The sequence below is a fragment of the Tachyglossus aculeatus genome, chromosome Y4, assembly GCF_015852505.1.
Source record: "Tachyglossus aculeatus isolate mTacAcu1 chromosome Y4, mTacAcu1.pri, whole genome shotgun sequence".
NCBI lineage: Eukaryota > Metazoa > Chordata > Mammalia > Monotremata > Tachyglossidae > Tachyglossus > Tachyglossus aculeatus.
The window spans coordinates 9,481,672-9,508,428 of NC_052096.1; the positions used below are offsets into that span (position 1 = coordinate 9,481,672).

Genomic DNA, 26,757 nt, shown 5'->3' on the forward strand with positions numbered 1-26,757 from the left:
TATCTACTACAGCACTTAAAATAGTACCTGGCACATAGTAAGCGCTTAACAAATGCCATTATTATGCATTATTATTGGTATTATCATCATTATTATTATGATTATTAAAGTAATGTTGGGTTGCTGAGCAACGGTGGGCCCCTGCTCACTAGCTTCCAAAACCTCACAACCTTGGTGCCATTTTGTCTGATCTCTGTGTTTTTCCTCCCATGTCAGGTGTGACACTTTTTTTTAATGGTATTTGTTAAGTGCTTACTATGTGCCAGGCACTGTACTAAGTGCTAACATGGATAAAAGGCAATCAGGTTGGACATAGTCCATATCCTACTAGTGTTCTAAGTCTTGATCCATGTTTTACAAATGAGGTAACTGAGGCACAGAGAAATTAAGTGACTTGCCCAAGGTCATGAAACAGACAGTGGCAGAGTCAGGATTAGAATCCTCTGACTCTCAGACCTGTGCCTCATTAGACCACGCTGCCACTAAATCCTGCTGGTTTTTCACCTCAAAATTTCCAGAGTTGCTCCTTCCTCTGACCCATTCAATCACTAGGCTGAGTCATGTTCCTGTTATCTCTCAATCAATCATATTTATTGAGCACTTACTGTGTGCAGAGCACTGTACTAAGCGCTTGGGAAGTACAAGTTGGCAATCTCTCAGTTTCATTGATGCAACTCACTAGGCTTCTTCCCCCAGCTTCTCCCCCATTTAGACTGTTCTACATTCTTCTGTGGGAACTGTGTTCTTAAAATGATCGATTGACTACAAATCAGAGCACTTCACTCAGCTCCTCAAAAACCTCCTGTGGTTACAGATTTATCCAGAAAAAGCAAACTTTCTGCCCATGGGATTGAGGATTTTCTCCCAGCTCTCTCCCTTATTAGAGTTTATGGTATTGGTTGGGTCCTTACTATGTGCCAGACACTGTAGAAAGTGCTGGGGTAGATACAGGTTAATCAGATTGGACATGGTCCATATCCCACAGGGAGTTCACAGTCTTAATCCCCATTTTGCAGGTGAGGTAACTGAGGCACCGAGAAGTTAAGGGTCTTGCCCAAGGTCACACAGCAGATAAGTGGCAGAGCTGGGATTAGAACCCAGGTCCTCTGACTCCCAGGCCCGGGCTCTTTCCACTACCCAACACTGCTTCGTTCTCACCTTTCCAGTGTCCTCACCCACTCATGCTCACATTCTTCATTCCTCACAAGCCAATCTTGTTACCACTCCTTCCTCTCACCTCTGACACGTCCAAAACATTGAGCCTGTCTTCCCCACCTCCTTTCACTGCTCCCCATGAAAACCCTTCTCCTATCCAATCCCTGACCAATCCTCACCTCCCCAAGCATGTCAACCCAAAAGATTACCACAATTAGCAAGTATGTGTAGCCTGTTTGTTTATTTCATCTACTAATCCTGTTAATACAATCTGTGCCTACCGCTCTCCCCCATGAGAATGCCAATTTCTTGAGGGCAGGCACTGTGACTGTAACTCTTATTATATGTTCCCAACACTTCCTCCAGTGCACTGTACACAATCCATTCTCAGTTGAGTGTGCTGAATGCAAAAGGTTCCCAGGGTTGGAGTCTCCCACCAGAAATAACAGCTGAGCCTCAGTTCTGAGAATTCGGGATGAGAATGGGCATGGAGCAGTTGGTTGGAGTTCTGCTGGTCTGTGTGGCACTATTCACACCCTCTCAGCCCACCCATCATGTTCCCACTGGGGCATGGGGAGCAGCAAGAGAGTCTGCAGGTGTGGGGCATCACACTGAGAAGCAGTGTTCCCTAATGGATAGAGCAAGACTCTGGGAGTCAGAAGGCCCTGGGTTCTAATCCAGCCTCTGTCACTTAACTGCTCCATGACCTTTGGCAAGTCACTTCATTTCTCTGAGCCTTACTTGACTCTTCTGTAAAATGGGGATTAACAATGATAAAATAATCATAATTGTATATATTAAGTACTACTATGTGCCAAGCACTGTTCTAAGCACTGGGGTAGATACAAAGTAATCAGGTTGGAGTCAGTCCCTGTCCCATATGGGGCTCACAGCCTTAATCATCATTTTTCAGATGAGGCACAGAGAAGTATCTTGCCTAAAGTCACACAGCAGAAAAGTAGTGGAGCTGGGATTAGAATCCCTGACCTTCTGATTCCCAGGCCTGTGCTCTATCCATTACACTATGCTGCTTCTCAAGAGTGTGACTCCCAGGTGGAACAAGAACTGTGTCCAACCCAGTTTGCTTGTATCCACACTATGGCTTAGTACAGTGTCTTGCACATAGTAAGAGCTTAACAAATACCATAGTTGTAATTATTCTGGTGAATTGAGAGTGAGGCCTGTCACCACATTAGCCAGCTCCGCACTGAGCCAAGTGCTTAGTACAGTGCTCTGCACACAGTTAGTGCTCAATAAATACGATTGATTGATTGATTGATTGATTGAATAGAACCCAGTGCCACACGAATACTCAAAAGAGGTGCCATGAACCAGGACAACCTGGAGTCTATGAGCAGTGCAGCAGTGGAGGTGAGCTGCTCCTCTACCCTCTGAGTTCGGGGTCCAGTGGAGGAGTCAGGGGCAGGAAGGTCAGTGGCAGTCGTGAAACCCCACTGATGGACCAGAACTGCAGTAGCTGCTTTGCTGCCCTCCCCCAGCCCTGCCTCCAGCGGGGACCCTCCCTGGCAGCAGCAGCAGTAGCAGAGAGCCCTCCTAGGCTGGGCCTGCCCCAGGGGAGCAGCAGAGGAGGCGGGGACACAGGCAGCTGCAGCCAGGGGAGGGGACAGAGAGCTGCAGGGGACAGAGGGCAGGAGCCGGGCGGCTCCTTAAGAGGCAGGAGGGACCAAGGGGCTAGGCTGGGTGGGGAGCAATGGGGCATCGGCCCAGGGGAGGGGATCCCCATCCCCAGGGACTGAAGCTGGTCCCACTCCTGGGGGGCTCACAGGAATCTACTGAGCGGGGTCAGGAACAGGGTTTTCCCCAGCCCCACCGGGCACAGGGCAGATGGTCAGGGAGTCATCGATGCGATAAAGGCGGAAGAAAGGTCGGAGGGTCCCCGAGAAGGCGGCGCGGGGGAAAGTGTAGATGTGGGATCCGTCAGTGCCACTGTAGAAGGAGACGTCTCCAGCCTCGTAGTCCAGGTAAACCACCACCCGGCTGAGGGCTGTGCTCAGGGGGAGAGGGACGCGAGGAAAGGTGAACGCCCAGTATCCATCTCCATCTTTCTTCAGAGCCCAGAACCCATTCGCGGGGGCCTCCGAGATCGCCCCTTTTCTCCTCACATTTTCCCTACAAACCCCCAGGTACCAACCATCCGCATTTCCCACCTCCACCTCCCAGCAATGTCTCCCGGAGGTGAAGCGCTGGCGGCCCAGCACACAGACGGAACCTGTGAATCTGTCCGGGTTGTCGGGCAGGTCCTGCTCTGTGTCTCCAGCTGTCACAGTTTTCCGATCCTCGGACAGGACGAGAAAGCGATAAGCCGTGTGTGGGTCGAGAGTGACGTTGTCTGCGGACAGAGCGTGTGTGTGAGCGTCGGGGGCCGCGGGCAGAGGAGCGGGCGGGGCGGAGCCCGGGAGCGGCCCCGCCGCGGACACCAGGAGGGCTGCCCGGAGGGGGCGGCGGGGACCGAAGAGCCCCCCGGGGGGCGGACACACGCCCCTCCCCCCGGACAGGACACGGATGGTGACGGCATCGCGCAGCGCTCGGCTCCGGACCCTGCCTTCCCCGGCCTCCGCTGGACACCCCCAATTACGGCCTGGGGGCTCCTGTGTGTCCCCAAATCTAGTAGGCTCCTGGTGGGGGAGAGGGGGTGACGCGGAGGAGGAGGAGTGAGGAAGAGGGAAGGGGAAGGAAGAAGTGGGGAGGGGAGGAGGAGGAGGAATTTTGTTGTTGTTGTTTTTGTTGTTCTGGGAATGGCCCTGGCTCTGGCTCCCAGGGATGGAGTCATGAAGGGCCAGGACCTCCAGGGGTGGAAGGGACCTAAGACCTCAGAGAATGTCAGGATCACTTACCCATGTGTAACTGGCCCCTGCTCCACCCTGCAAGAGAACAGAGAGGGGAGGTGTCAAGATATCACAGGGCCGGTGGAGCAGACACAAACCCCAACATGGGAAAACTGAGAGAAATGAGAGAAACACGGAACTTACTGAGCTCAATCTGGAGTTTCCCTGAAAAGGAAAAGAAATGTCAGGGACAGTCCGGAAGGGGAAAACTTGGGGTGGGCTGGGAGGGGATGTGATGGGGTCAGAGGAGTCTATATCTGCTACCTAAAGCAGGGAACGACCCCGAGGACAGAATCCCAACTGCCCAGAGAATGGATCTGGAATGGAGACCATTGTCCCTGGAATCTCCAGGAAGAGCCAGTTGGTTATCATCAATCAAGCAATTAATGGTATTTACTGAGTGTTTTCTGTGTACAGAGAACTATACTAAGTGCTTCAGGGAGTTTGGTTACAGCAGCATTCCCTGCCACCAAGGAGCTTACAGCCTAGAAGGGGAGACAGCCATTAATATAAATAAATAAATTCAGATGAAGGTGTCTCCCTGGCCCTGGCACTACACTCAGGACACAGGTACACAAACATACTCACACAGACACACACATAAACACACCCCTATCCATTCACTGTTATCAGTAGGAATCTCCTAATGCTCAAATCTCAAAGGTCCTCTGAGACTGTGGCTGCACTGGGGAACTGGACAGCAGGACGGGGTTGGGGCAGGAAATAAATGGGGAGAGCTGGGCTTCAATCTATGGGGGAGTTGGGGCTAGGGTCTCTACTCCTTAATTTATTTGAATGTCAGTAACAGTTTTTACAGACACAGTGTTGGTCGTTTTCTTCTCTGGGGGAAACAGAACATCAGGTTGGGAGTCACTTGTGGGAGGTTGGGGCTGTGGGCTGGTGTCCATCCCCCCCCTCCCCAGGCACTGGAAAGTCAGAACTCTGACCTATATGCCCCTGAATCCCACCCTGTCCTCCTGCCCTGCAGTAATGGGGTGTCATGGGAAAATACTTGTCCCTTTACCTTTGTCCCTGGAGTGTTTCCAGATGAGATAAAGACCCCCAGCGATGAGCAGTCCCAGCACAGGGAGGGTCACACACAGAGCCACCATCAAGGACAAAGCTGTCGGGAAGAGGGGAGCTGAAATAGAATTCCCAAAATACTTTCAGAGGGAAACATGGGACAATTCCAGCCATTACCTTGGCTCTGGGGGTGTTGGAGCCCCATGAGAGAGACTCTAGCTGTGTCTCTGCTCCGAGCCACACTGAGAGTCCAATGCAGGGGCAGGCTCCAGGACTCCCTTTCTCTCTGCATGGCATGAAGGGATGGGGGCTTGGAGCCAAGTGTTTTGGGAAGCATAAGAGTCACTGTGGGGAAAATATTTCACTAGCCAGGCTGGGCTGAGGTGAGGGGACAGTGGGGTCTGGGAGGAGAAGGGGCCTCTTGTGATTCCCGAGGGAGAGTGCTGTGTCCTCAGTGTAAGGTCTCACTTCCCTTCTCCCCATTCTCAAGCTTCAGTCATTTCCTCCAGCACAGGATCTGCATGGAACAAGGAAAACCCTGCTTTCCCTTGAGCAAATCTTGGAGGAGACATTAATTTAGTAAGGCTTTGAAGATGAGAATAGTGGTGCTCTGTTGGCTATGAACAGGATGGGTGTTCCAGGAAAGATGGAGGAAGTGAGTGAGGAGGAGCCAGCGAGAGGAATGAGATCAAGGTACAGTGAGTAGGTGGGCGTTGGAGGAGCGAAGTGGTTGGACAGGGTTGTAGTGGGAGATTAGGAAAGGGAGAGCTGATTGAGAGCCTTCAATTCCCTCTTTCTCCAGCATCCTTAGACTATGAACCCATGTGGGACAGGGATTGTGTCTTGATCTGCTTATATTCTATCTACCACAGCGGTTGGTAAAGTGTTTGGCATATAGTAAGCACAAAGCAAAAAACACAATTATTATGATTTATTATTATTATTATTATTACTCCATTTGTCCCCCCGTACCTGCCCCAACCATCCCTGATCTCACCTCACCCCACCTTCCCTAACCCTCCCTGACCCCATGTGATCCCTGACTGGTCACCACAGTGATGAAGCATAACCAGACACAGGAGGGGCTTTGTCCCATCCTGTTCAGACTGGGTTAGGACCTCGAGAAGCAAGTCCTGCCCTGACCCTGCACAGCTCCTGTGTCAGGAGAGACCCCTACTTTAGAGAACATGAACGTCTTCAGAAAAAATGCCTCCAAATGAGGGGGGGGGGGGGGGGTGTTCTGCTCTGAGACCCATCTTAGCCCCAAACTACTGGAAATCACAGGAATCCAGTCCAGAAACAGGCCCAGGAAGAGACTGACCAGTGGAAAATGTTCCATGGAATCGCTGCACTGGGCAGTGCTGCCAGGGGACCAGCAGGAGGTTGGGGGCAGCACGATGGGACTCTAGGCAGGGGGAGTGGACACTTTGAGTCCTGGAGCAGAAAGGGATTCTGGTTAAGGACAGGGCAGCCTGCAAGTCTGCCTGAGATTGGAAGCATAAGGTACCCCATTGGTCACAACAAAAAACCAGCTACTCACCGACCACCTGCAGCTCCAGCCAGGCTTCATCATACTCTTGACCATCATAGAAAGAGCAGCCATACTTTCCCGCATCAGAGACTGTGACACTGCGTATTCTCACAGCCACACTCCCATAATCCATGGCATCTCTCACCAACTCTGTCCTCCCTCGATACTCCTCCATCTGCTCTCCAAACTGATCTTCTCCATGCTCAAACAGGTGGACGACATCAGAAACCTGAGATCGGAACAATCTCACCAGCATGTGCTCAGCACTCATCTTGGGGTCCAGGTGACAGGGTAACTCAGCGTCATTCCCCTCCAGGGCCAGGATGGGTTCGTCAGGTCCAAACACAGAAATTTGAGCTGTAACAATGGGAGGTAATCAGATAGGAGCTGCCCCTGGGGTCTAAATATTGGGGGGAAAACCAAAGTCCCAAAGAGGAAGGGCCGAGCGTCCCCTTGTCCACCCTCTGAAGGCTCCAGTGGCATCCTAAGCTGACAGAGGACACACAATCCCCTCAACTCTGATCTCTGAACAGAAACATTCAGTCTAGGGACACATGGGGGATTTTGTTCTTCCTCTGCAATGGCCCTCTGGGGCAGTGCAATGGAAAAGAAACTCCTACCTGAGGCCAGTGTGAGTAGCTGGAGCAAGAGGAGGAGGAGGAGGAGGAGGAGGAGGTATCCAGATGTGAAGGATTTGGGGACACTCGCCATATTCTTCATCGCTGGGGCCATAGAGAGACAATGGTGGTTCAGTCAATACCGGTCCCTTACCATCAGAGAGCCAGCTAGGGGCAGGAACATGGGCCCGCACAGTTCGCTCCACTAGTGCTAACCTTCTCACTGTACCTCAATCTTGCCTGTTTTGCTGCCGACCCCTAGCTCATGTCCCTCTCTCCTCAAATCCAACAAACAATTACTCTCCCCCTCTTCAAAGCCTTACTGAAGGCACATCTCCTCCAAGAGGTCTTCCCAAACTAAGCCCCACCTTTCCTCATCTCCCGCTCCCTGCTGCATCACCTTGACTTGCTCCCTTTGCTCTTCCCCCTCCCAACCCCACAGCACTTACGTACATATCTGTAATTTTATTTATTTGAATTGATGTCTGTCTCCCCTCCTCTAGACTGTAAGCTCGTTGTGGGCAGGGAATATGTCTGTTTATTGTTGCACTGTACTCTCCCAAGCTCTTAGTACAGTGCTCTGCACACAGTAAGCGCTCAATAAATATGAATGAATGAATGAATGAATGAATGAATGAGTCAAGCAGCAATGGAAGACTCCTGGACCTGACTTCAGTACAGGAACAGCCTCCTGTCTTAAACCAAATTTCTGCCCCTAGGTACCCAGTTACCAATCCCAACACCCCCGGTCTCCCCAAGACAAGTCACAGTCTCTGCCCCTCAGGGTGAGTCAGGGAAACGAACTGGATCTTCTCTTCACTCCAACATGGGAGGCAGGATCAGAGTTCTGGCCCCTCAGCCAAAATCTCCTGGGCATTTATGGCTGCAGGACACTGACCTGAGAGTTGGTGGTTTGAGATCAGAGGTCAAAGGTCAGCAGGAGCTTTGGGACATTTCCTTTGTCTCCATCTGGTGTCTCCAGAGTCAGGGCAGGACTGAGTTGTGGACTAGGGTCTGAAGAGGGTCCCAGTCCCCAAGTGGTCCCCAAGGCACTGGTTCTTAGCAGAATGCAATGACCTCACTCTGAGCCCACAAGCCACTGTAGACCGGACTCTATTCTGGACTCCCCAACATACCCTGTTATTGGGAAGAATAAAAACAGTTGTGAGAGGAGAATACCCAGTCCCTGGATCCTTTTCCTGACCTAGATCAGACCTTTGTGAACCCCCCATGATGGGAACTGTTTCCCCACTTTGAGGACCCTCCTGTCCCTCCCAGGTTCTCAGTGGCCATGACAGACTCCAGCTGGGCAGGGAGTAGAGGAGGATCCAGGGTCCCTGCAGGTACAGGAATTCTCTTGGATGACAGAGACAGGTGCTTGGAGTGGGGAGGGGAAGGGACCCCCACCCCTATTCTATGAATTTCGAAGTTGGGGCCTCAGTCCCCCAACTTCTCCCGCCTCCCCTCTGCCCCTGCTCCCCAGAAGTATTAGGCAGGGTGTGGAGGTGGGGGGAGGAGAGAGAGGAACCAGATCCCCAACAATTCCACCATGTGCCAGATCCCTTTGTCCTCGCCCTTCTTAGAACAGGGATGGGTGGGGCTCCTTTCTCCCTCTCTGCTCTGGAGGCTGGGGGTATCAGCGGGCGCGGCAATGATAGGGGAATGGTCTTGGTGAGGGAGCAGAAGATGGGGAACCAAGCGTAATTCCTCAACAGCTCCCTCTGACCCCACAATGTCCCTAACACAAATGGGGGAGAGGAAGGGATTGAATAGGAATAATCTCCATCCACTGCCAACTCCCTCCCCCTCCCCACCCCCCGCCTTACCTCCTCCCCCTCCCCACACCACCTGTATATATGTATATATGTTTGTATGTATTTATTACTCTATTTATTTATTTTATTTGTACATATTTATTCTATTTATTTTATTTTGTTAATATGTTTTGTTTTGTTGTCTGTCTCCCCCTTCTAGACTGTGAGCCCACTGCTGGGTAGGGACCGTCTCTGTATGTTGCCAACTTGTACTTCCCAAGCGCTTCGTCCAGTGCTCTGCACACAGTAAACGCTCAATAAATACGATTGAATGAATGATGAATGAATGAACTCTGTTATAGTGTACTCTCCCAAGTGCTTAGTACATTTCTCCTCGCACAGTAAGGACTCAATAAATATCATTGTTTGATTATAAGGGGTTTGGGTTGTTCAGGCTTTCCTCTCCCACTCTCTTCCTGTGGGCACCCCCACCCGATGCCATCACTACCTATAGCTGTTTTGGGGAAGGGGCAGCCCTCAGGACATCTCCTGTCCCTACCACATCATCCTCTACATCCTGTGGCTACTCCTACCCCACCTCCAGTGTCCAGGAGAATTTCCCCAGAATTCAGCTCCCACCACCCAAGAGCAGGGTCCCCACGAGACTCACCAGCCGAACTCTCCCTGGTCAGTCACAGCTGGCAGCCCCAGCAGCCCTGGCAGCAAGGCAGATTCTCCATTATTTGGTGACAGTCAGGCTCACCTCACCAGGAATTGAAGTTCTTTTTGCAGGATTAGTTCTAGGCTGGTGGGCACCTCCCTCTGATAGAAAGGCGGCATTTGAACGTTTTATCAGTCACTGGCAGAACTCACCAAAGATAGTTGGAAGAGTGAGAAGGGAACTGATGAACAGGAACGGCAGCTTGTGAATTAAGTCTGGGTGTCAGTTCGGCTGCTCTGGTGCCCCCTGACCTCTGGAGAGAAGTCATCTGGTACAGGCAGAACTCCATAAACTCTCCAAGGCTCTACTCTCTGGGAAAAGGAACTTTAGTGTCAAACTCCCTCACAGTCCTGGACACAAAGGCTGCTTCCAACTGATATCTTTATCTTGAAAGTACTCAACACTGTCTCCCCTTCTAGACTATAAGCTCCCTGTGGGAAGGGAATGTGTCCACGAACTCTGTTCTTCTGTACTCTCCTAAGCACTTAGTGCAGTGATCTGCACACAGTAAGTGCTCAATAAATTTGATTGATTGATTGGAGGAAGGGAGGGAAGGAGGAAATGGCAAAAGAATAGGGAATTTTAGGCTTTGTCTTTAGGAATAATGATATTTGTTAAGCACTTTCTATATGCAAGGCACTGTACTAAATGCTGGAGTGGATACAAGTAAATCAGTTTGGATACAGTCCTTATTCCACGTACGGCTCACAGTCTCAATCCCCATTTTTCAGTTGAGGTAACTGAGACACAGAGAAGTGAAGTGACTTGCCCAAGGTTACAGAGCAGACAAGTGGTGTAGCTTGGATTAGAATCCACGTTCTCTGACTCTAAAGACCATGCTCTTGCTACAAAGCCATGACACTGTGGACCACCCCCTTCTTCAGGAAACATTATCCCACCTCAACTTCACTGACTCTGTCCTCTTCTGGTTCTCCTCTTATCTCTCTGGCCATTCATTCTCTGTATCCTTTGTGGGCCCCTTCTCTGCCTCTCACCACCTAACTGTGGGAGGGTCCCTCAAGGTTCAGTTCTGGCTCCCCTTCTATTCTCCATCTACACTCACTCCCTTGGATAACTCATTTGTTCCCATGGCTTCAACTATGCAGATAATACCCATATCTACTTCTCCAGCCCTGATCTCTCTCCTCTACTGGCTTGTATCTCCTCCTGCCTTCAAGACATCTCTACTTGGATGTCCTCCTGTCACCTCAAACTTAACACATCCAAAACAGAGTTCCTTATCTTCCTACCCAATCCTTGCCCTCTCCCTGACTGTCCCATCACTGTGGTCAAGACCATCATTCTTCCCTTTTCACAAGCCTGTAACTTTGGCTTCATCCTTGACTCCTCTCCCTCATTCAACCCACATATTCAATCCATCACCAAATCCTGTCAGTCCCTTCTTCACAACACTGCTAAAATCTGCCCTATTCTCTCCATCCAAACTGCTACCATATTAATACAATCACTCATCCTATCCCGCCTAGATTACTGCATCAGCCTCCTCGCTGACCCAATCCAGCCATACTTCACTCAGCTGCCCAGATCATCTTTCTACAAAAACATTCAGGGCATGTCAACCCCCTCCTCAAAAATCTCCAGTGGTTGCCCAGCCACCTCCATATCAAACAAAAACTCCTCACTATTGGCTTTAGAGCACTCCATCACCTTGCACTCCCATCTCACCTCACTTCTCTCCTTCTACAACCCAGGCCACATACTTCGCTCCTCTAGTGCTAACCTTCTCACTGTGCCTCTATATTTCCTGTCTCACTGCCAACACCAGACCCACATCCTGTCTCTGGCCTGGAATGCCCTCTCTCCTCAAATAATAATAATAATAATGATGGCATTTGTTAAGCACTTACTATGTGCAAAGCACTGTTCTAAGCACTGGAGAGGATACAAAGTGATCAGATAGTCCCACATGGGGCTCACAGTCTGGGATGGAAATTCTGAGTCAGAGGAGGGTCCTAGGTTATGTTTATACCTTTCCCTGAACCTCCTGATTCACACCCTCACTCCAGACCTCAGTTTTCTTCCTCCCCAAGGGGCCTCCCCCTAGCCCTGCTCACTATGTTGCTCCACTTTATTTTTGGTATCTGCCCCTTCTTCTTTTCACGCATGGCCCAAAGCCTGGTCCCAACACTAGCTCTCACCCATCTGGACTCCTGTTTAAGACTCCTTCTTACTGGCCCCTCCCTTCACTCCAACCTCCACACTCTGTAGCCTGGATCAGTCTCCCACAGTGCCATTTAGAACGCATCACTGAGAAGCAGCATGTCTTAGTGGAAAGGGTCCAGGCCTTTGAATATCTCAGGGTTGTTAAGCAGCTCCTACCATGTATTTCTCTTTGTCACCTGTTTCCGATTCTCAGACAGGTTAAGTTGGGGATGAGCCGGGTCCAGCTGGTTCTATTTCCAGCTCTGCCACATAACTGCTGTGTGACCTTGGACAAGTCATTTCAGTTCTCTGGGCCTCAGTTCCCTCACCTCTAAAGTAGGGTTTCAATATCTGTTCTCCCTTCTACTTAGATTGTGAATCCCATGTAGGACCTGATTAGCTTTTATCTGCCCCAGCACTTAGTATAGTGCTTGGCACATAGTAAATGCTTAACAAATACTACCATTATTATTATTATAATTATTGTTATTACTCCCTTCCTCAAGAACCTCCAATGAAATTTATTCACAGCAAACAGATCCCACTGCAGACAAGTGGTGGAGCTGGGATTAGGACCCAGGTCCTCTGACTCTTTCCACTAAGCCATGCTACTTCTCATTTGAACTCCTCCTTCCTCACATCTGCCTCCACTTCCCTCTCAGGAGCTGTCTTCCCAACGGCCACCTTTAGTACCCAGATATACAGATGAATTGTATTTATTGGACTATTTTCATTTTATCCATTATATCTGTACTCACTCTTGTCACTGACTAGGAGTACTTTGTCTAGGCTTCCCTGCTACAGTTCTGATTGAAATGGGAAGAAAAACAGACTTGATATATTTAAACAAAGCTGTTCTTTTACACACTGCACACACAAAGAATGACATTGACTTAGCAGGTTCACTGATGACTTCAGGTGGGAGATGGATACAGAATTGAGCTGTCAATCAAAGGAGAGCTTACAGTCTTCTGATGACTCCTATAGCTCCCCCAGACCCTGCCCCCACCAGCCTTGCCCTCACCTCACCCCACCTCCACCCAACCTCTGCTGATCCCAGGTGACCCCCCGAAACTAGTCCCCACCATGACGGAGCATAAGCAGACCCAGACAGGGCCATGCCCCACCCGAACCAGAACCACCCAGAACTTGATTCTGCCTCAACTCTACACAGTCCCAAAGGTCAGGGAAACATGAGTGTCACAGAAAACACAAATGTCGCCTTTCTTTTTGGTATTTTTTAAGTGATGTCAGCCCAGTGGGTGCTGCTCTATGGCACCACCATGTGGTCAAACCGGAGCATTTCAGGATGCCGCTGTTTCTTTTTTTATTATTTTTAATGGCATTTGTTAAGAACTTACTTTGATCCTTGCACTGTACTAAGCTCTGGAGTACATACCAGCTAATCAGGTTGTACACGGTCCCTGTCCATCATTGGGCTCATAATCTTAATCTCCATTTTACAGATGGTGTAACTGAGGCACAGAGAAGTGAAGTGACTTACCCAAGGTCACCCAGCAGGCAAGTGGCAGAGCCAGGATCAGGGCTCAGATTGCTGACTCCCAGGCACGTGGTTTATACACTAGGCCATGCTGCCTTGACCCGAATCACGACGTCGTCTCACCCTCCAGCCCCATCCCCAGGGTGCACCCTCCCCCACCAGCAGCAGCCAGACGGAGACCCTCAGCCTGCCTCTGCCCCAGGGGAGCAGCAGAGGAGCCGGAGACATGGGCAGCTGTAGCACTGGGGAGGGATGAGAGCTTCAGGGCCAAAGGGCAGAAGCTGGCCAGTTCCCCCTAGGAGGCCAGAACCACAGGGCAGGGCTGGAGGACGAGTAATGGGGCATCAGCCCCAGGGAAGGGATCCCTATCCCTAGTGGCCGAAGCTGGCCCTGCCCTTGGGGACTTCACTGGAGCCTCCTGAGAGGGGGAAAGTCCAAGTTCTCTATCAGCCCCACCAGGTACAGGGCAGATGGTCAAGAGGGTTGGATCATAAGAGTGAAGGTAAAAGAAAGGCCAAAGAGTCCCAGAGAAGGCGTCACAGGGGAAAGTGTAGATGTGGGATCCATCACTGCTACTGTAAAACGAGATGTCTCCAACCCTGTAGTCCAGGTAAACCACCACCCGGAGGGGATGTGTGGTCACGGGTAGATGGGTGCTGGAAGATGTCATATTCATTCATTCATTCAATCGTATTTATTGAGCGCTTACTGTGTGCAGAGCACTGTACTAAGCGCTTGGGAAGTACAAGTTGGCAACATGTAGAGACGGTCCCTACCCAACAGTGGGCTCATCACCGGAGCAGATGAACGGATCACAAGACTAACATGAAGAAGCAGAGGGAAATAAAGGAAACAGAACTTACTGAGTTCAGCCTGGAGTTTCTCTGAAAGAAAAAAACAACAGAAAAAAGTCAGAGACCTGACTGACTTTGTATCTACCCCAGGCTTAGAAAAGTGTTTCACATGTAGTACATACTTAACAGATATCATTCAATCGTATTTATTGAGTGCTTACTGTGTGCAGAGTACAGTACTAAGCACTTGGAAAGTACAAGTCAGCAACATATAGAGACGGTCCCTACCCAATAACAGGCACACAGACAAGAAGGGAGACATTTACCACTTTACCATAAAGGTAAAGATAAGGAAACTTCCATATAAGGAGGACTGGTCTGGGATGAGATAAGATGGGATGGGGTATTCTGTGTCTGGGATATGCAATAGGGGAAGGGCTCCTGGGAAAGAATCCCCACTGCCCAGTGATCCGTGGATCCAGAATAGTGACGATTGTCCCCAGAATCTCCAGGAAGAGCCATTGTTTTGGTATCTGTCAGCATCTCCAAGAGCCCAGGAGTCTATACTCCACTGGGATTGTGGCCATATGGAGGGAACTGGACAGCAGGATGGGGGATGGGGGAAATGGATGGGGAAATGGTTGGGGAGTGGTTGGCTTCTGGTCTATAATAGAGGGGAGGGAGGTGGGGGCTCTTATCCTGTCATCCTTTCCTTCCCACCACATTTGAGACTTCAGTCCATCAATTACATTTATTGAGCACTTACTGTGTGCAGAGCACTGTACTACGCACTTGGGAGAATACAATATAGCAGAGTTGTTAGACATGTACCCTGCCCATGGCACTGGGTCAGTTACTTCACTAGGAGAAACTAAACAACAGATAATGGTTGGGAACAGGGACCAAAATGGGTAGGAGTGTTCGGTTTGGTTAATTTTTAGGCAGCTGGGAGTTCTGAGTTTTGATTCATCTGTCTGCCCTCCCTCTATATTCACTCTGATACCTTGCCATTCCCACTAGGAATTGGGATTTAAATCGAAATGCATTTTCCATTACCATTTATATTGTGTTCACTTTCTTTTTCCTCACACTCTTTCTTCTTCTCCCTGTGCAGTTTCCAGATGAGATAAAGGCCCCCGGTGATGATCAGTCCGAGCACAGTCAGGATCACAGCCAGAGCCACCATCCAGGAGTGGACGTTGTGGAGCAATGGAGCTGAAATAGGGATGAATCCTGACTGTTTCCCTCCCCTGTATGTGGATTACCCAGCTCTGGGAGACAAATGTCTGAGGCCTTGTGGCAGGGGAGTCAGAAGACCTGGATTCTAATACAGAGAATGACGAGATAAACTCTGAATAATTTCCTTGCCTTTGGAGAAGGGGTTGATTTGAGAGACAAGGAGTGATGACATCAGAAGGATTTCAAAAGAGAGAAGCAGCATGGTCTAGTGGATAGAGATTGAGCCTGAGAGTCAGAAGGACCTTGGTTCTAATCCTGGTTCTGCCACTTGTTTGCTGTGTGACCTTGGGCAAGCCACTTAACTTCCCTGTGCCTCAGTTACTTCATCTGTAAAATGGGGATTAGGACTGTGAGCTTCATGGGGTTCAGGGACGGTGTCCAACCTGATTAGCTTGCATCTACTCCAACGCTTAATTCAGTGCCTGGCACATAGTAAGCACTGAACAAATACCATAAATAAAGGGAGTTCACAAATCCTGTCCATCCCAAGATGGGAAAGCAGGAGGGTTTTAGGACCCATCGGATATTAAAAGGGGTTCAGAGGTTCAGAGTCTTCTAAGTGACAGGGTAGGCACCTGGGGAATGGATGTGTGGGAGAAACTGGGTTTGTTTTTCTCCACAATATTTCCTGGATCGGCCCTTTCTCTATATCCTGAAAGCCACCACCCTGGTTCAAGCTCTTATCACCTCCTGCCTGAGACCTGCCTCAGACTCCTTCTGGCCTTCTGGCCTCTGGCCTCTCCCCACTATACTCTATGGACCAGGTCATCTTTCTACAAAATTCTCAAAATTCCCAACCCACCTTTCCACCCCTCTCCATCCTCTAGTTCCAGGCTAGGGGCAGGATGAGGACAAGGGGTATGATCACATCCCGCCTCATTTTCAAGCTTCTTCTAAAAACCCACCTCCTCCGGGAAGCTTTCCCACACAGTTCTGCTTACTGTATGGGTTAACAAATACCATCGAATGAATAAATGAAAGAATAAGTGAATCAAATATATTTCTGGGGTTTTGGTTGGGAGAGGCACTGACCTGCTATGGAAATTGCTGACTCTTTCTCCTGGATGAGGTGAAGGTTCTTGACAGAGCAGAACACGATGCCTACTGAGTCTTCTTGGATGATCACGGATGCCACCACACTAAACAGGTCGTCTCCGTCTCGAGGTCAGGACTCAGACAGGGACGGGACAGTCTGTCCCCTGGCATCTCTCCACTGTACCTCGGGCTCAGGTACCATCTGGTTGGCCTGAACTTGAGATGGATTCCTCCTTGTGCCCTGCCAGGTGGACGTGAGGGTCGGAGCCCAGAGCTGGGGAGGGAGAGATCTGCTGAATGTCCCAGCTCCTACCCTGAGGGGATCTTCATACCTGGAGGGTGCCAGGATGGTGTTCAGGGTCTAACATCTGGGCAAAAATTCCACATTTGGAGGAAGATACTAGCCTTTGTTCATATCTTTCCCTGAGCCTCCGATTTCTTCACACTCCCACTCCAGTCTTCGCTCTTCTTCTTCCCCCAGGGGCCTCTCCGCAGCCCTGCCCACCATGTTGCTCCACAATATTTCTCTTAAGAGCTGCCCTTTCTTCTCTTCCCTCGTGGTCCGCAGCCTAGTTCCACACCCTGCCCCCTCCCATCTGGAGCACTATGTCAGTCTCCTTACCAGGCTTACAGTCTAAAGCAAGAGAAAGGAAGATTTAAACCTCATTTTACAGATGAGGTAACTGAGCCCTGTGATCACACAGAAGAGCAACTCATTCTCTCAAACACTGTATATATAATGAGATTGACTCAAGTTCATCATCAGTGGTATTTATTGAGCACGTACTATGTGCAGAGCCTATACTAAGCGCTTGGGTGAGCATAATTCAGCAGAACTGGCAGACACATTCCCTGACCACAAAAAGCTTACTGTTTGTTGATAGCTGCAGGCAAGAAATGGATACAGTATTAAGCTGCCAATCACAGGAGGTGGTACCAACCCTCTTTTGGCCCCCAGTCAGACCCTTCCTCATACAGCCCTGACCTCACCTCACCCCACTTTGAACCAACCCTACCTGACCCAAGATGAATCCTGACTTCTCTCTGCCACAATGGAGAGTAACCAGACCCCAAACTTATCCTTGACCCTTCTGGACCAGATTGGGCTGGGACTACCAGAACTAGCCCTGCACAGCTCTAATGGATCAGGTACATGGGGATGTCAAAGAAAACACAAATGTTTCCTGGCTGGTTGCCACTGGGAGAGAAATGTCCACCACTGGTCACAGGGAGAAACAGTCACAAGGAAAAAGCATCACAAGGAGAAGCAGCATGGCCTAGTGGAAAGAGCACGTGCCTGGGAGTCAGATGACCTGGGTACTAATCCCAGCTCTGCCAACTGCTTGCTGTGTGTCCTTGGACAAGTTACTTCACTTCTCTGTGTCTCTCAGTTTTTCTGTCTCCCTCCTATTTAGACTGTTAGACCTATATTGTTCACTCAGCCAACTGAGGCGGTGGGGGGGTCGGTAGTGCCAGGAGATATAGGAAATATTAATGCTTCCTATCACTCACTGCCAACCCCTCCAGTGCTAGTGAGCTAAGCTCTTTAGCCTGACCAGGGTGTGATTGGTCACAATGGGCTATACAGACAGGGAAGTCTCTATAACCAGAGACAGGAATTTAGTCCTACAGTTCAACTGCTGCAGCCTTCTCAAAAATGAACTTCTCATCCTCCCTCCTAACCCTTCCCTTCCTCCCAACTTCCCCATATTCATTCATTTAATCAATCGTATTTACTGATTATTTACTCTGTGCAGAGCACTGTACTAAGTGCTTGGGAGAGTAAAATATAACAACAGATAAATTCCCTGCCCCCAACAAAATTAAAATCTAGAGGGGAAGACAAACATCCATCTCTGTTGAGATCACCACCACCCTCCCAGCAACTCAAACCTAAAGACATGGTATCATCCTTGACTTCTTATTGTCACTCTGCTCCCATATCCAATTGACTACTCACCTTTTAAAAAAATGGCATTTATTAAGCACTTACTATGTGCCAGGCACTGTACTAAGCACTGGGGTGTATACAAGACAATCAGGTTGGATACAGTCCATGTCCCAAATAGGGCTCACAGTCTTAATCCCCATTTTACAGATGAGGGAATTTAGGCACGGAGAAGTTAGATGACTTGCCAAAGGTCACAGAGCAGACAAGTAATGGAGCTGGGTTTAGAACCCAGATCCTTCTGACTCCCAGGCCCAGACTCTATCTACTAGGACACACTACTTCTCTGCACATGAAATCAAGATCCCCTTTAATTGACATCAAAACCCACCATGATTAACAGACCCTATCTAATTAAAGCCATTTTGGACCAACTCCCACTTCCCAAGTTCCGGTCAGTTTCATCCCTTAGGGCAGCCCTCTGGTGCTAAAAGAAATTCCAGATGGCACCGAGTTCATCTTCCCTCCATTCGGTTGGCTTCGTAGCTTGTTCATCAGATTTTTATTACGCCATCGAAGAGGCGGGGCAGTGATGTTGCTAAAGGCTTCAGCAATATGCAGTTTTCAGGTTTCAGGTTGACTGGTAGAGGGAAGACTTCCTTGGCAGCACAAAACAGACACACACCAACAGTGGACACTGGACATTGAATACTGGACCCTGGATACTGGACCCTGGATCTTCCCCATTTCAGGCCACAGGGACCGATACTGGTTTCTCCTTGGGTGGCTCCTCCGCAGTCCCTTCCCGCCCCAGACTTTGGCCGCTTTCCTTCTGACTGAGGCATGTTATTGAGGGGCATGGCTAGCAGAGGGCAACAGAGTACCGCCACAAGAGAACCGGTCAGTCCCACTGGATGTCTGCCCTGAGGTGTGACTGTGTAGTGGAACCACAACATAAAAATAATTGTGGTATTTGTTAAGTGCTTACTATGTGTCAACCACTGTTCTAAACTCTAGGAAAGAAACAAGACAATCAGGACAGATATGGTCTCTGTTCCACACAGGGCTCGTAATCTAAGTAGGAAGGAGGACAGTTGCTGAATCCCCATTTTACATATGAGGTAACTGAGGCACCGAGAAGTTAAGTGACTTGCCCAAGGTCACACAGCAAATACATGATGGAGCCAGGATAAGAATTCAGTTCCTCTGACTCCCAGGTCCATGCTCTTTCCATTAGGCCATAGATTTCAGGGTGTTGCCATCCCTACCGAGATTGCAGTATTAGTCTCATACATTCATTCAATCGTATTTATTGAGCGCTTACTGTGTTCAGAGCACTGTACTAAGCGCTTGGGAAATGCGAGTCTCTACCTCCAACCTCCCAGGTGGCGACAGCAGCGGCAGCAGCAGCAGCAGGCAAGCAGAGACTTCCCAGGCTGGGCCTGCCCTGGGGGGAGCAGCAGAGGAGCTGGGGACACAGGCAGCTGCAGCCATGGGGGACAGAGAGGTGCAGGGAGCAAAGGGCAGGGGTTGGGATACTCCCTAAGGGTCAGAAGGGACCCTGGGGTTGGGGGAGTTGGGAGTAATAAGGCATTTCCCCCAGGAAAGTGGTCCACATTCCCAGTGAGGCTGGTCTTATCTCTGTGGAGTAGGGATGTCACTGGGGTGTTCTCAGAGGGGGCAAGGTCAAGGCAAGGGTCTCCCTCAGTCCTACCAGGCACAGGCAAACAGTCAGAGGGTTTGGTTCTAAGAACCAAAGCCCGAAGTAGAGTTGTAAAGTCCCAGAGAAAGAGACAGGGAGAAAGTGTAGATGTGGGATCCGTCAGTCCCTTTGTAGAGTGGTATGTCTCCAGCCTCATAGCCCATGAAAATCACCAAGTGGCAGGGACATGACCTCAAGAGGAAAGTTATGTGGAGAAAAATGAGAGCCCAGTATTTATTTCTGTGTTTCCTCACTGCCCAGAATCCAATCTCAGTTGACTCTGAGATCCCCCTTTTCTCCTCACATTTTCCCCACAAACTCTGAGATCCTGGCCTCTGCTGTCTCCCCCCTCCATCTCCCAGCAATGTCTCCCTGAGGTGAAGTCCTCGTGGCCCAGCACACAGAGCTCCTCATCAAATCCTTCCAAGTTATTGGGCAGGTTCTGCCACTTGCCTCCCAGTGCACACGTTTCCAATCCTTGGGCAGGAGGAGGAGAGGCTGGGCCATGTCTGGATCCAGAGTGACGGTGGCTGTGGAGAGGGTGGCAGCGTGAGTGTTGGGAGCTCAGGGCTGGCCAGAGCCCAGGAGCATCCCCGCCATGGAGAACAGGAGTGACTGTCCGGGGGGGTGGCCGAGCCAGAGGAACCCCTCGGGGGAATTGTGGGGGGCCCAGACCCCATTGGCTAGTCTGGATGGTTCTGGGCCAGAGAAGGTCACTCCAGAGCTGTGGCACCCACCCAGCAGGATCCCCTGGGCACTGCTGCACTCACAAAGGATTCACCTGGATATGGAATCATGACTCTCCCAGCAAAACACAGAGGGTGACATCATCACACTGTACTCTGCCCCTGCCCTCAGGCTCAATACTTAGGGTCCACCGGTCTCTGCTGGGGATCCCCTATTCCTGTCTGGGGTTTCAGCTCCCATGTGTTCCCTTACTGTGGTCCAGCCATTCCAGGAGTTTCCTGGGGTCCCTGACAGGATAAGGAGGAGGAGGAGGAGGTCGCAGAGGGTTCTGGAAATGGTCCTGGGTCTGGCTCAAGGATGGAGCAAGCTCTCTCCAGGGCAGGAGAGAGCTGAGACCACAGAGAATATCAGGGTCACTTACCTGTAGGGAACTTGGACTGTCTTTGCCCTGCAAGGAAGAGAAAGAGAAAATATATCACCAGAGTGGATGAAGGGATCACAAATGCCAATTTGAGGAAGTGGAGGGAAATGAAGGACACAAAGAACTTACTGAGTTCAATCCAGGAGTTTGTCTGAAGAGGAACAGAAATTAGTCAGCAACCCTCCAGGTAGGGAGAACCAGGTATGAAATGGAAGGGGATGGGGGGGGGGGGGGGGGTCTCTGTCAAGGACATGCAGCAGGGGACTGGCCATTTGGAAAATATCCCCACTGTCCACAGAATGATCCATGAACCTGGAATAGTGACCATTCTCCCCAGAATCTTCAGGAAAAGCCAGATGGTTGTTATCCACCAGCATCTCTCAGAGCTCAGATCCCATGCTCTGCTGGGTTTATGCCCACACTGGCGGGAACTTGACAGCAGGATGAGGGTGATGAAGTTTAGTAACAGGGACATCGTGAGTTTAAGGTTTCTGCTTAGAACAGTGCTTTGCACATAGTAAGTGCTTAATAAATGCCATCATTATTATTATTATTATTGTTATTATTACAAGAGAGCTGGGGTCATGATTCCTTTATTTCTTCCAGCTGTGTGTTGGCACAAATACAAGGAAAGTCCAGCATGTCTCTGGGGGAAACTGAAAGGCAGAGCTGAAACTGAAACTAAATGAAAAAGCCTGGGCCTGGGAGGCAGAGGACCTGGGTTCTAATCCCAGCTCCGTCCCTTGCTGCTGTGTGACCGTGGGCAAGTCACTTCTAGATGCCTCAGTTACCTCATCTGTAAAAAGGTATTAAGACTATGAGCCTCATGTGGAACATGGACTGTGTTCAACCTGAATATCTTGTATCTACCCCAGCGCTTAATACAGTGCTTGGTACGTAGTAAGTGCATAACAAATAGAGTTAAAAAAATAAAGAATCATGGCACAGAGAGGGATGGGAATTGGGATATTGAATCTTTTCTAAGCTGCTGGTAGTGCTAAATGCCGAACCCTCTGTCCATCTGCCCTCACCCCTTGTCCACTCTGGTGACCAACCATCCACAGCAAGAAGTTGGACTACAAGGCAATGTTCTTCTTCCTTTACCCTTTTCCCTGCACTATTTCCAAAGGAGATAAAGGCCTCCAGCGATGACCAGTCCCAGCACAGGCAGGATCAAAGCCAAAGTCATCTTCCAAGGTTGGGTGTTCCAGAAGAAGGGAGCTGAAATGGGGAAAAATCACTGCTGTTTCCCTCCCCTGCACAGGGGGGTTATAGTCCTTGGGTTGGGATTTAACATTTTTAAAGCATTTGGTATCTCAGAGCCAGGGCTGTGTCACTCTCCCCATCCACTCTTTGCTAATACCCTCCCTCGAGCCTGGAGCTCTCTCCTCCTTCATATCTGACCTATCACCACTCTCCCCACTTTCAAAACTCTGTTATATTGTATCTCCAAGAGCTTAGTACATGAACTTCCCAAGCGCTTAGTACAGTACTCTGCACACAGTAAATGCTCAATAAATACAATTGAATGAATGAATGAACTGCACAAAGTGTACATTACATACCATTGATTGACTGACAGTTTCAAAACCTTACTAAATTCCTATCTCCACCAGGAAGTTTTCCCTGATTTACTGCTCATCTCCCCATCCTGTTCTCCCTTTCTTTTGCACTTGGGTCTGTTCCTGTAGTTTATTTTATGTCTTCCTCCACCACTAGATTGCAAGCTTCTTGAGGCAGCGATTGTGTCTTCCAAATCTATTGTTCTCTCCCAAGCACTTACTGCAGGAATGGGGAATGCAGAGGGCCAAATGTCATTCTGGTTAGAATATGAGGAAGAAATATTGGCAACAATATGTTGCCAACTTGTACTATATGTTGCCAATTTGTACTTCCCAAGTGCTTAGTACAGTGCTCTGCACACAGTAAGCGCTCAATAAATACGATTGAATGAATGAAAGGGTCAAATTGGGTCAGATCTATTCCCTGAATCCCAGGACAGAGATTAAGTGTTCGTGAGGTTTGAAGGGAAGAAATGGTCCATCTTTCCTCGGACTCCTGCTAAGGACTTTCCAACAGATTCCCTGAATTCTGAGTCTGTGGTTGGGAACCATTCTGACCTGTTATGGAAATCGACGACTTCTTCTCCTGCCCAAGGCGGGCGTTCCAGATGGAACAGGACACCATCCCCATGGAGTCATCTCGGACGACCAAGGACACCGCCACACTATACAGGCCGTCTCCAGCTCGGGGTCGGGACTCGAAAAGAGCTGGGACCGTCTGTCCCCTGGCATCTCTCCACCTTACCTGGGGCTCCGGGTACCACCCAGCTGATGTGCACTCCATCCAGATTCCTCCACCCTTGTACCATTCCATGCGGATGTGAGGGTCAGAGCCCAGAGCTGGAGAAGGAGAAGGAGAGGTCTGCCTGAGTCCTCTAGCCCCAACTCTGAGAGGTTCCCCAGGGTGGGATGGAGCATCAGAAACTGCTCGCCTGGGGTGGAAATCCTTTCTCATTTTCATTTTGCTGGCCTCAGATGCCTTGTTTTTAACCATCTGTTCTCTGCACTCTTCTATCACAATTCCCAACTCCTTGCAAGTGAACTCCTATCATTACCTCTTCCGGGGTTCTCCCATCTCCAACATATGGCAATCAGAACACAAATTTTCTGTGTTTGGGACCCCCACCCCCATCAGGTCACTCACGTTCATGCCTTTTCTGTCACTCACGTTCATGCCTTTTCTTCAGCAACTGTTAGTACACATATGGGCAGCTGTTATAGATTTTTTTTAACTATCGTAAAATATCTGTAAATTGTTTATTTTTATTAATATCAGTCTCCCCCCTCTAGCTTGAGGTGGAAAGGAAATGTGTCTACCAACTCTGTTGTATTGTAATAATAATAATTTTGTGGTATTTGTTAAGTGCTTACTATGTGCCAAGCACTGTACTAAGGACTGAGGTAGACATAAGTTAATCAGATTGGACATAGTCCCTGTACCACATAGAGCTAACAGTCTGAATCCCCATTTTGTAGATAAGGTAACTGAGGCACAAACTTGCCCAAGGTCACAAAGCAGGCAAGTAGTGGAGCCAGGATCAGAACCCAGGTCCTCTGATTCTCAGGCCCGTGCTCTTTCCACTAGGCCATGATGCTTCTTTGTACTCTCCCAAGTGCTTAGTACAGTACTCTGCATAATAATATAATAATAATGGTATTTGTTAAGTGCTTACCATATGCCAAGCACTATTCTAAGCCCTGGGTTAGACATAAGGTTATCAGGTTGTCAGACTGTGGGGGTCATAGTCTTAATCCCTATTTTACAGATGAGATAACTGAGGCACAGAGAAGTGAAGTGACTTGCCTGAAGTCACACAGCAGACAAGTGGCAGAGTTGGGATTCAAACCCAAGACCTCTGACTCCCAAGCCCATGCTCTTGCCACTATGCCATGCTGCTTCCCCTACATACCGTAAGGCCTCAGTAATACCGTTAATTGATTATTGAACTGTCTACTTTTGTTTTATTCATTGTGTCTATACTCTTACGCTTGTCACTGACTTGCTATTCTATATCTAGTCATACTGGAAACAACTCTGATAGATGGAAACAATATTGAGCTCTCCATCACAGAAGATGCTTAGAAACCTCTGATGAATCTATGCCACTCTTAGACCCTCCAACAACCCAGCCCTGACCTCACCTCACCCCACCTCCACCCAACCCTCCCTGGCCCCATGTGACCCCTGACTAGTCCCCACAGCGATAGAACATAACCAGACCCAGATATGTCTTGCCCTATCCCGACCAAACTGGGCTGGGACCACCAAAACTGGGTACTCCCCCAACCCTGCATGGTCCCTGGGTCAGGATAAACCCCAATGTCAGACAACATTAATGTCTCTGGGGAAAAAGCCAGCCCAGTGGGTGCGAGGGGGGTGTCCTGCCCTAAGCCCCATCTTAGTCCCAAGCTACTAGGTGTCCCAGGAATCCAGTCCAGGAACAGAATTGGGAACTGTCACACAGAAAAGAATCCAAGAAATGCTGCACTGGCCAGTCCCGCCCACTGGTCAGTGGAGAGTTGGGGGGCAGTAGGCTGGCATCTTGGGTGGGAAGAATGGAAACTCTGCAGGGTCCTAGAACTAGGGGGGATTCTGGGCAGAGAAGCAGTGTGGTATAGTGGAAAGAGCCCAGATCTGGAAGTCAGAGGAGTTGGGTTCTAATCACGGCTCTGCCATTTGCCTGTTGTTTGACCTTGGGCAAGGCACTTCACTTCTCACTGCTTCAGCTGCCTCATCTATAAAATGGAGATTGAATATCTGTTGTCCCTCCTATGGAATGTGAACCCCATGTGGGACAGGGACTGTGTTCCACCTGATTGACTTGTATCTAACCCAGTGCTTAGAACAGTGATTGACACATAATAAACACTTAACAAATACCATTAAAAAGGAGGATAGTCTGTGATGAGAGAAATTCCCCACATTGGTCTCAGTAAGAAGTAATCACAGGATAAACCCAGCCACTCACCTGTCACTTGTAGCTCCAGACTGGTCCCCTTGTACTCGGAGCCATGTTGGAAAGAGCAGCAATATTGTCCATCATCAGAGGCTCTGACTTTATGTATTCTCACAGCCAAACTTCCATTAGCAATGGCATCTCTCACCAATTCTGTCCTCCCTCGATACCCCTCCAACTGCTCTCCAAACTGGTCGGTTCCATTCTTGCTCAGGTGCACAACATTTGAGTCTTGAGTTCGGAACCATCTCACCTCCATGTCCTTAGCACTTGTCTTGGGTTCCAGGTGACAGGGTAATTCAGCATCTTCCCCCACCAGGACCAAAATGGGCTTGGCAGGTCCAATCACAGAAAACTGAGCTGTAACAAAAGGAAACAGACAGAAAGGATGGAACTGGTGCTGGGATCTCAGTAGGAGGGGGAGATACGTGACCATGGGGGAGGAAGAGAACCTCCCCTTGTCCACCCTCTGAAGACCCCAGGGGCATCCTGAGACGAGAAATGACAGACGGTCCCCTCGGCTCTACTTTCTGAAGAGAAACATTCAGATTGGGGATCCACAGGAACTTATTTTCTTGGGAAGTCCCCACAGAGCAAAGAACTATGGAATAAAGGAACAAAACAAAATGAAAGGAATGAAACAAAGGAATGAAACCCTTACTTGAGCCCAGCATGGTCATCTGCAGGAGGATGAAGAGGATGAGGCATCCACGCACAGAGGATTCTGGGAAACTCGCCATTAACACCACTGCTGGTGGAACCCAGAGACTCCAGCTTGTTCGATGTCCCTCATAAAGGGACTGGTGACTTAGTAGTTATCTCGCCATTACAGCAGGCAGGGACGATGACCTGGGACAGGCAGCAGGGAGGGGTCCAGGGAGGGAAAACCCATACGGGCACCATGCAGGGACCGGAACCAAAGCAGAAGCAGTTTGCCGTTGCCAATGGCTTCCAGTGAAGCGTGTGTGTATTCCACAGATTTTAGTTTACTTGTTCTCTCCCACTCCTTCAACATCAGCAGCCGCCACCTCCATTTCTGAATCTTGTGACCAACGCTCTGTTCATCAGATACAAGAATCTCTGCCAACCATCGTAGGCCAATTGGATCCAAGCAGCAGGAGGGCAGGGAGCAGGGATAAGATGTTTCTCTAGGCTCTGGGG

At 49.5% G+C, this 26,757-nt stretch overlaps 1 protein-coding gene and 1 pseudogene across 1 annotated transcript; both read right to left on the reverse strand.

Moving 5' to 3' along the window:
* Positions 1-2,249: 2,249 nt before the first annotated feature.
* Positions 2,250-15,196, reverse strand: LOC119947307 (butyrophilin subfamily 1 member A1-like). Its single transcript, XM_038768935.1, has 10 exons — positions 15,162-15,196; positions 14,175-14,195; positions 9,597-9,748; positions 8,071-8,309; positions 7,176-7,277; positions 6,565-6,912; positions 5,026-5,142; positions 4,146-4,166; positions 4,011-4,037; positions 2,250-3,505 (listed from the first exon to the last, which is right to left on the reverse strand). The coding sequence occupies exons 5-10, from the start codon at positions 7,273-7,275 to the stop codon at positions 2,946-2,948; spliced, it is 1,173 nt and encodes a 390-aa protein (XP_038624863.1). The 5' UTR covers positions 7,276-7,277; positions 8,071-8,309; positions 9,597-9,748; positions 14,175-14,195; positions 15,162-15,196; the 3' UTR covers positions 2,250-2,945.
* On the reverse strand, positions 13,418-26,336 carry LOC119946985 (annotated as a pseudogene).
* Between the last annotated feature and the right edge of the window lie 421 nt (positions 26,337-26,757).

Coding starts and splice junctions, on each gene's coding strand:
- LOC119947307 (XM_038768935.1), bottom strand. CDS start 7,275: ATGAAGAATATGGCGAGTGTCCCCAAATCCTTCACATCTGGATACCTC. Junction 4,167..5,025: donor GAAACACTCCAGGGACAAAG/GTAAAGGGACAA, acceptor TTTCCTTTTCAG/GGAAACTCCAGATTGAGCTC. Junction 4,038..4,145: donor GAAACTCCAGATTGAGCTCA/GTAAGTTCCGTG, acceptor GTTCTCTTGCAG/GGTGGAGCAGGGGCCAGTTA.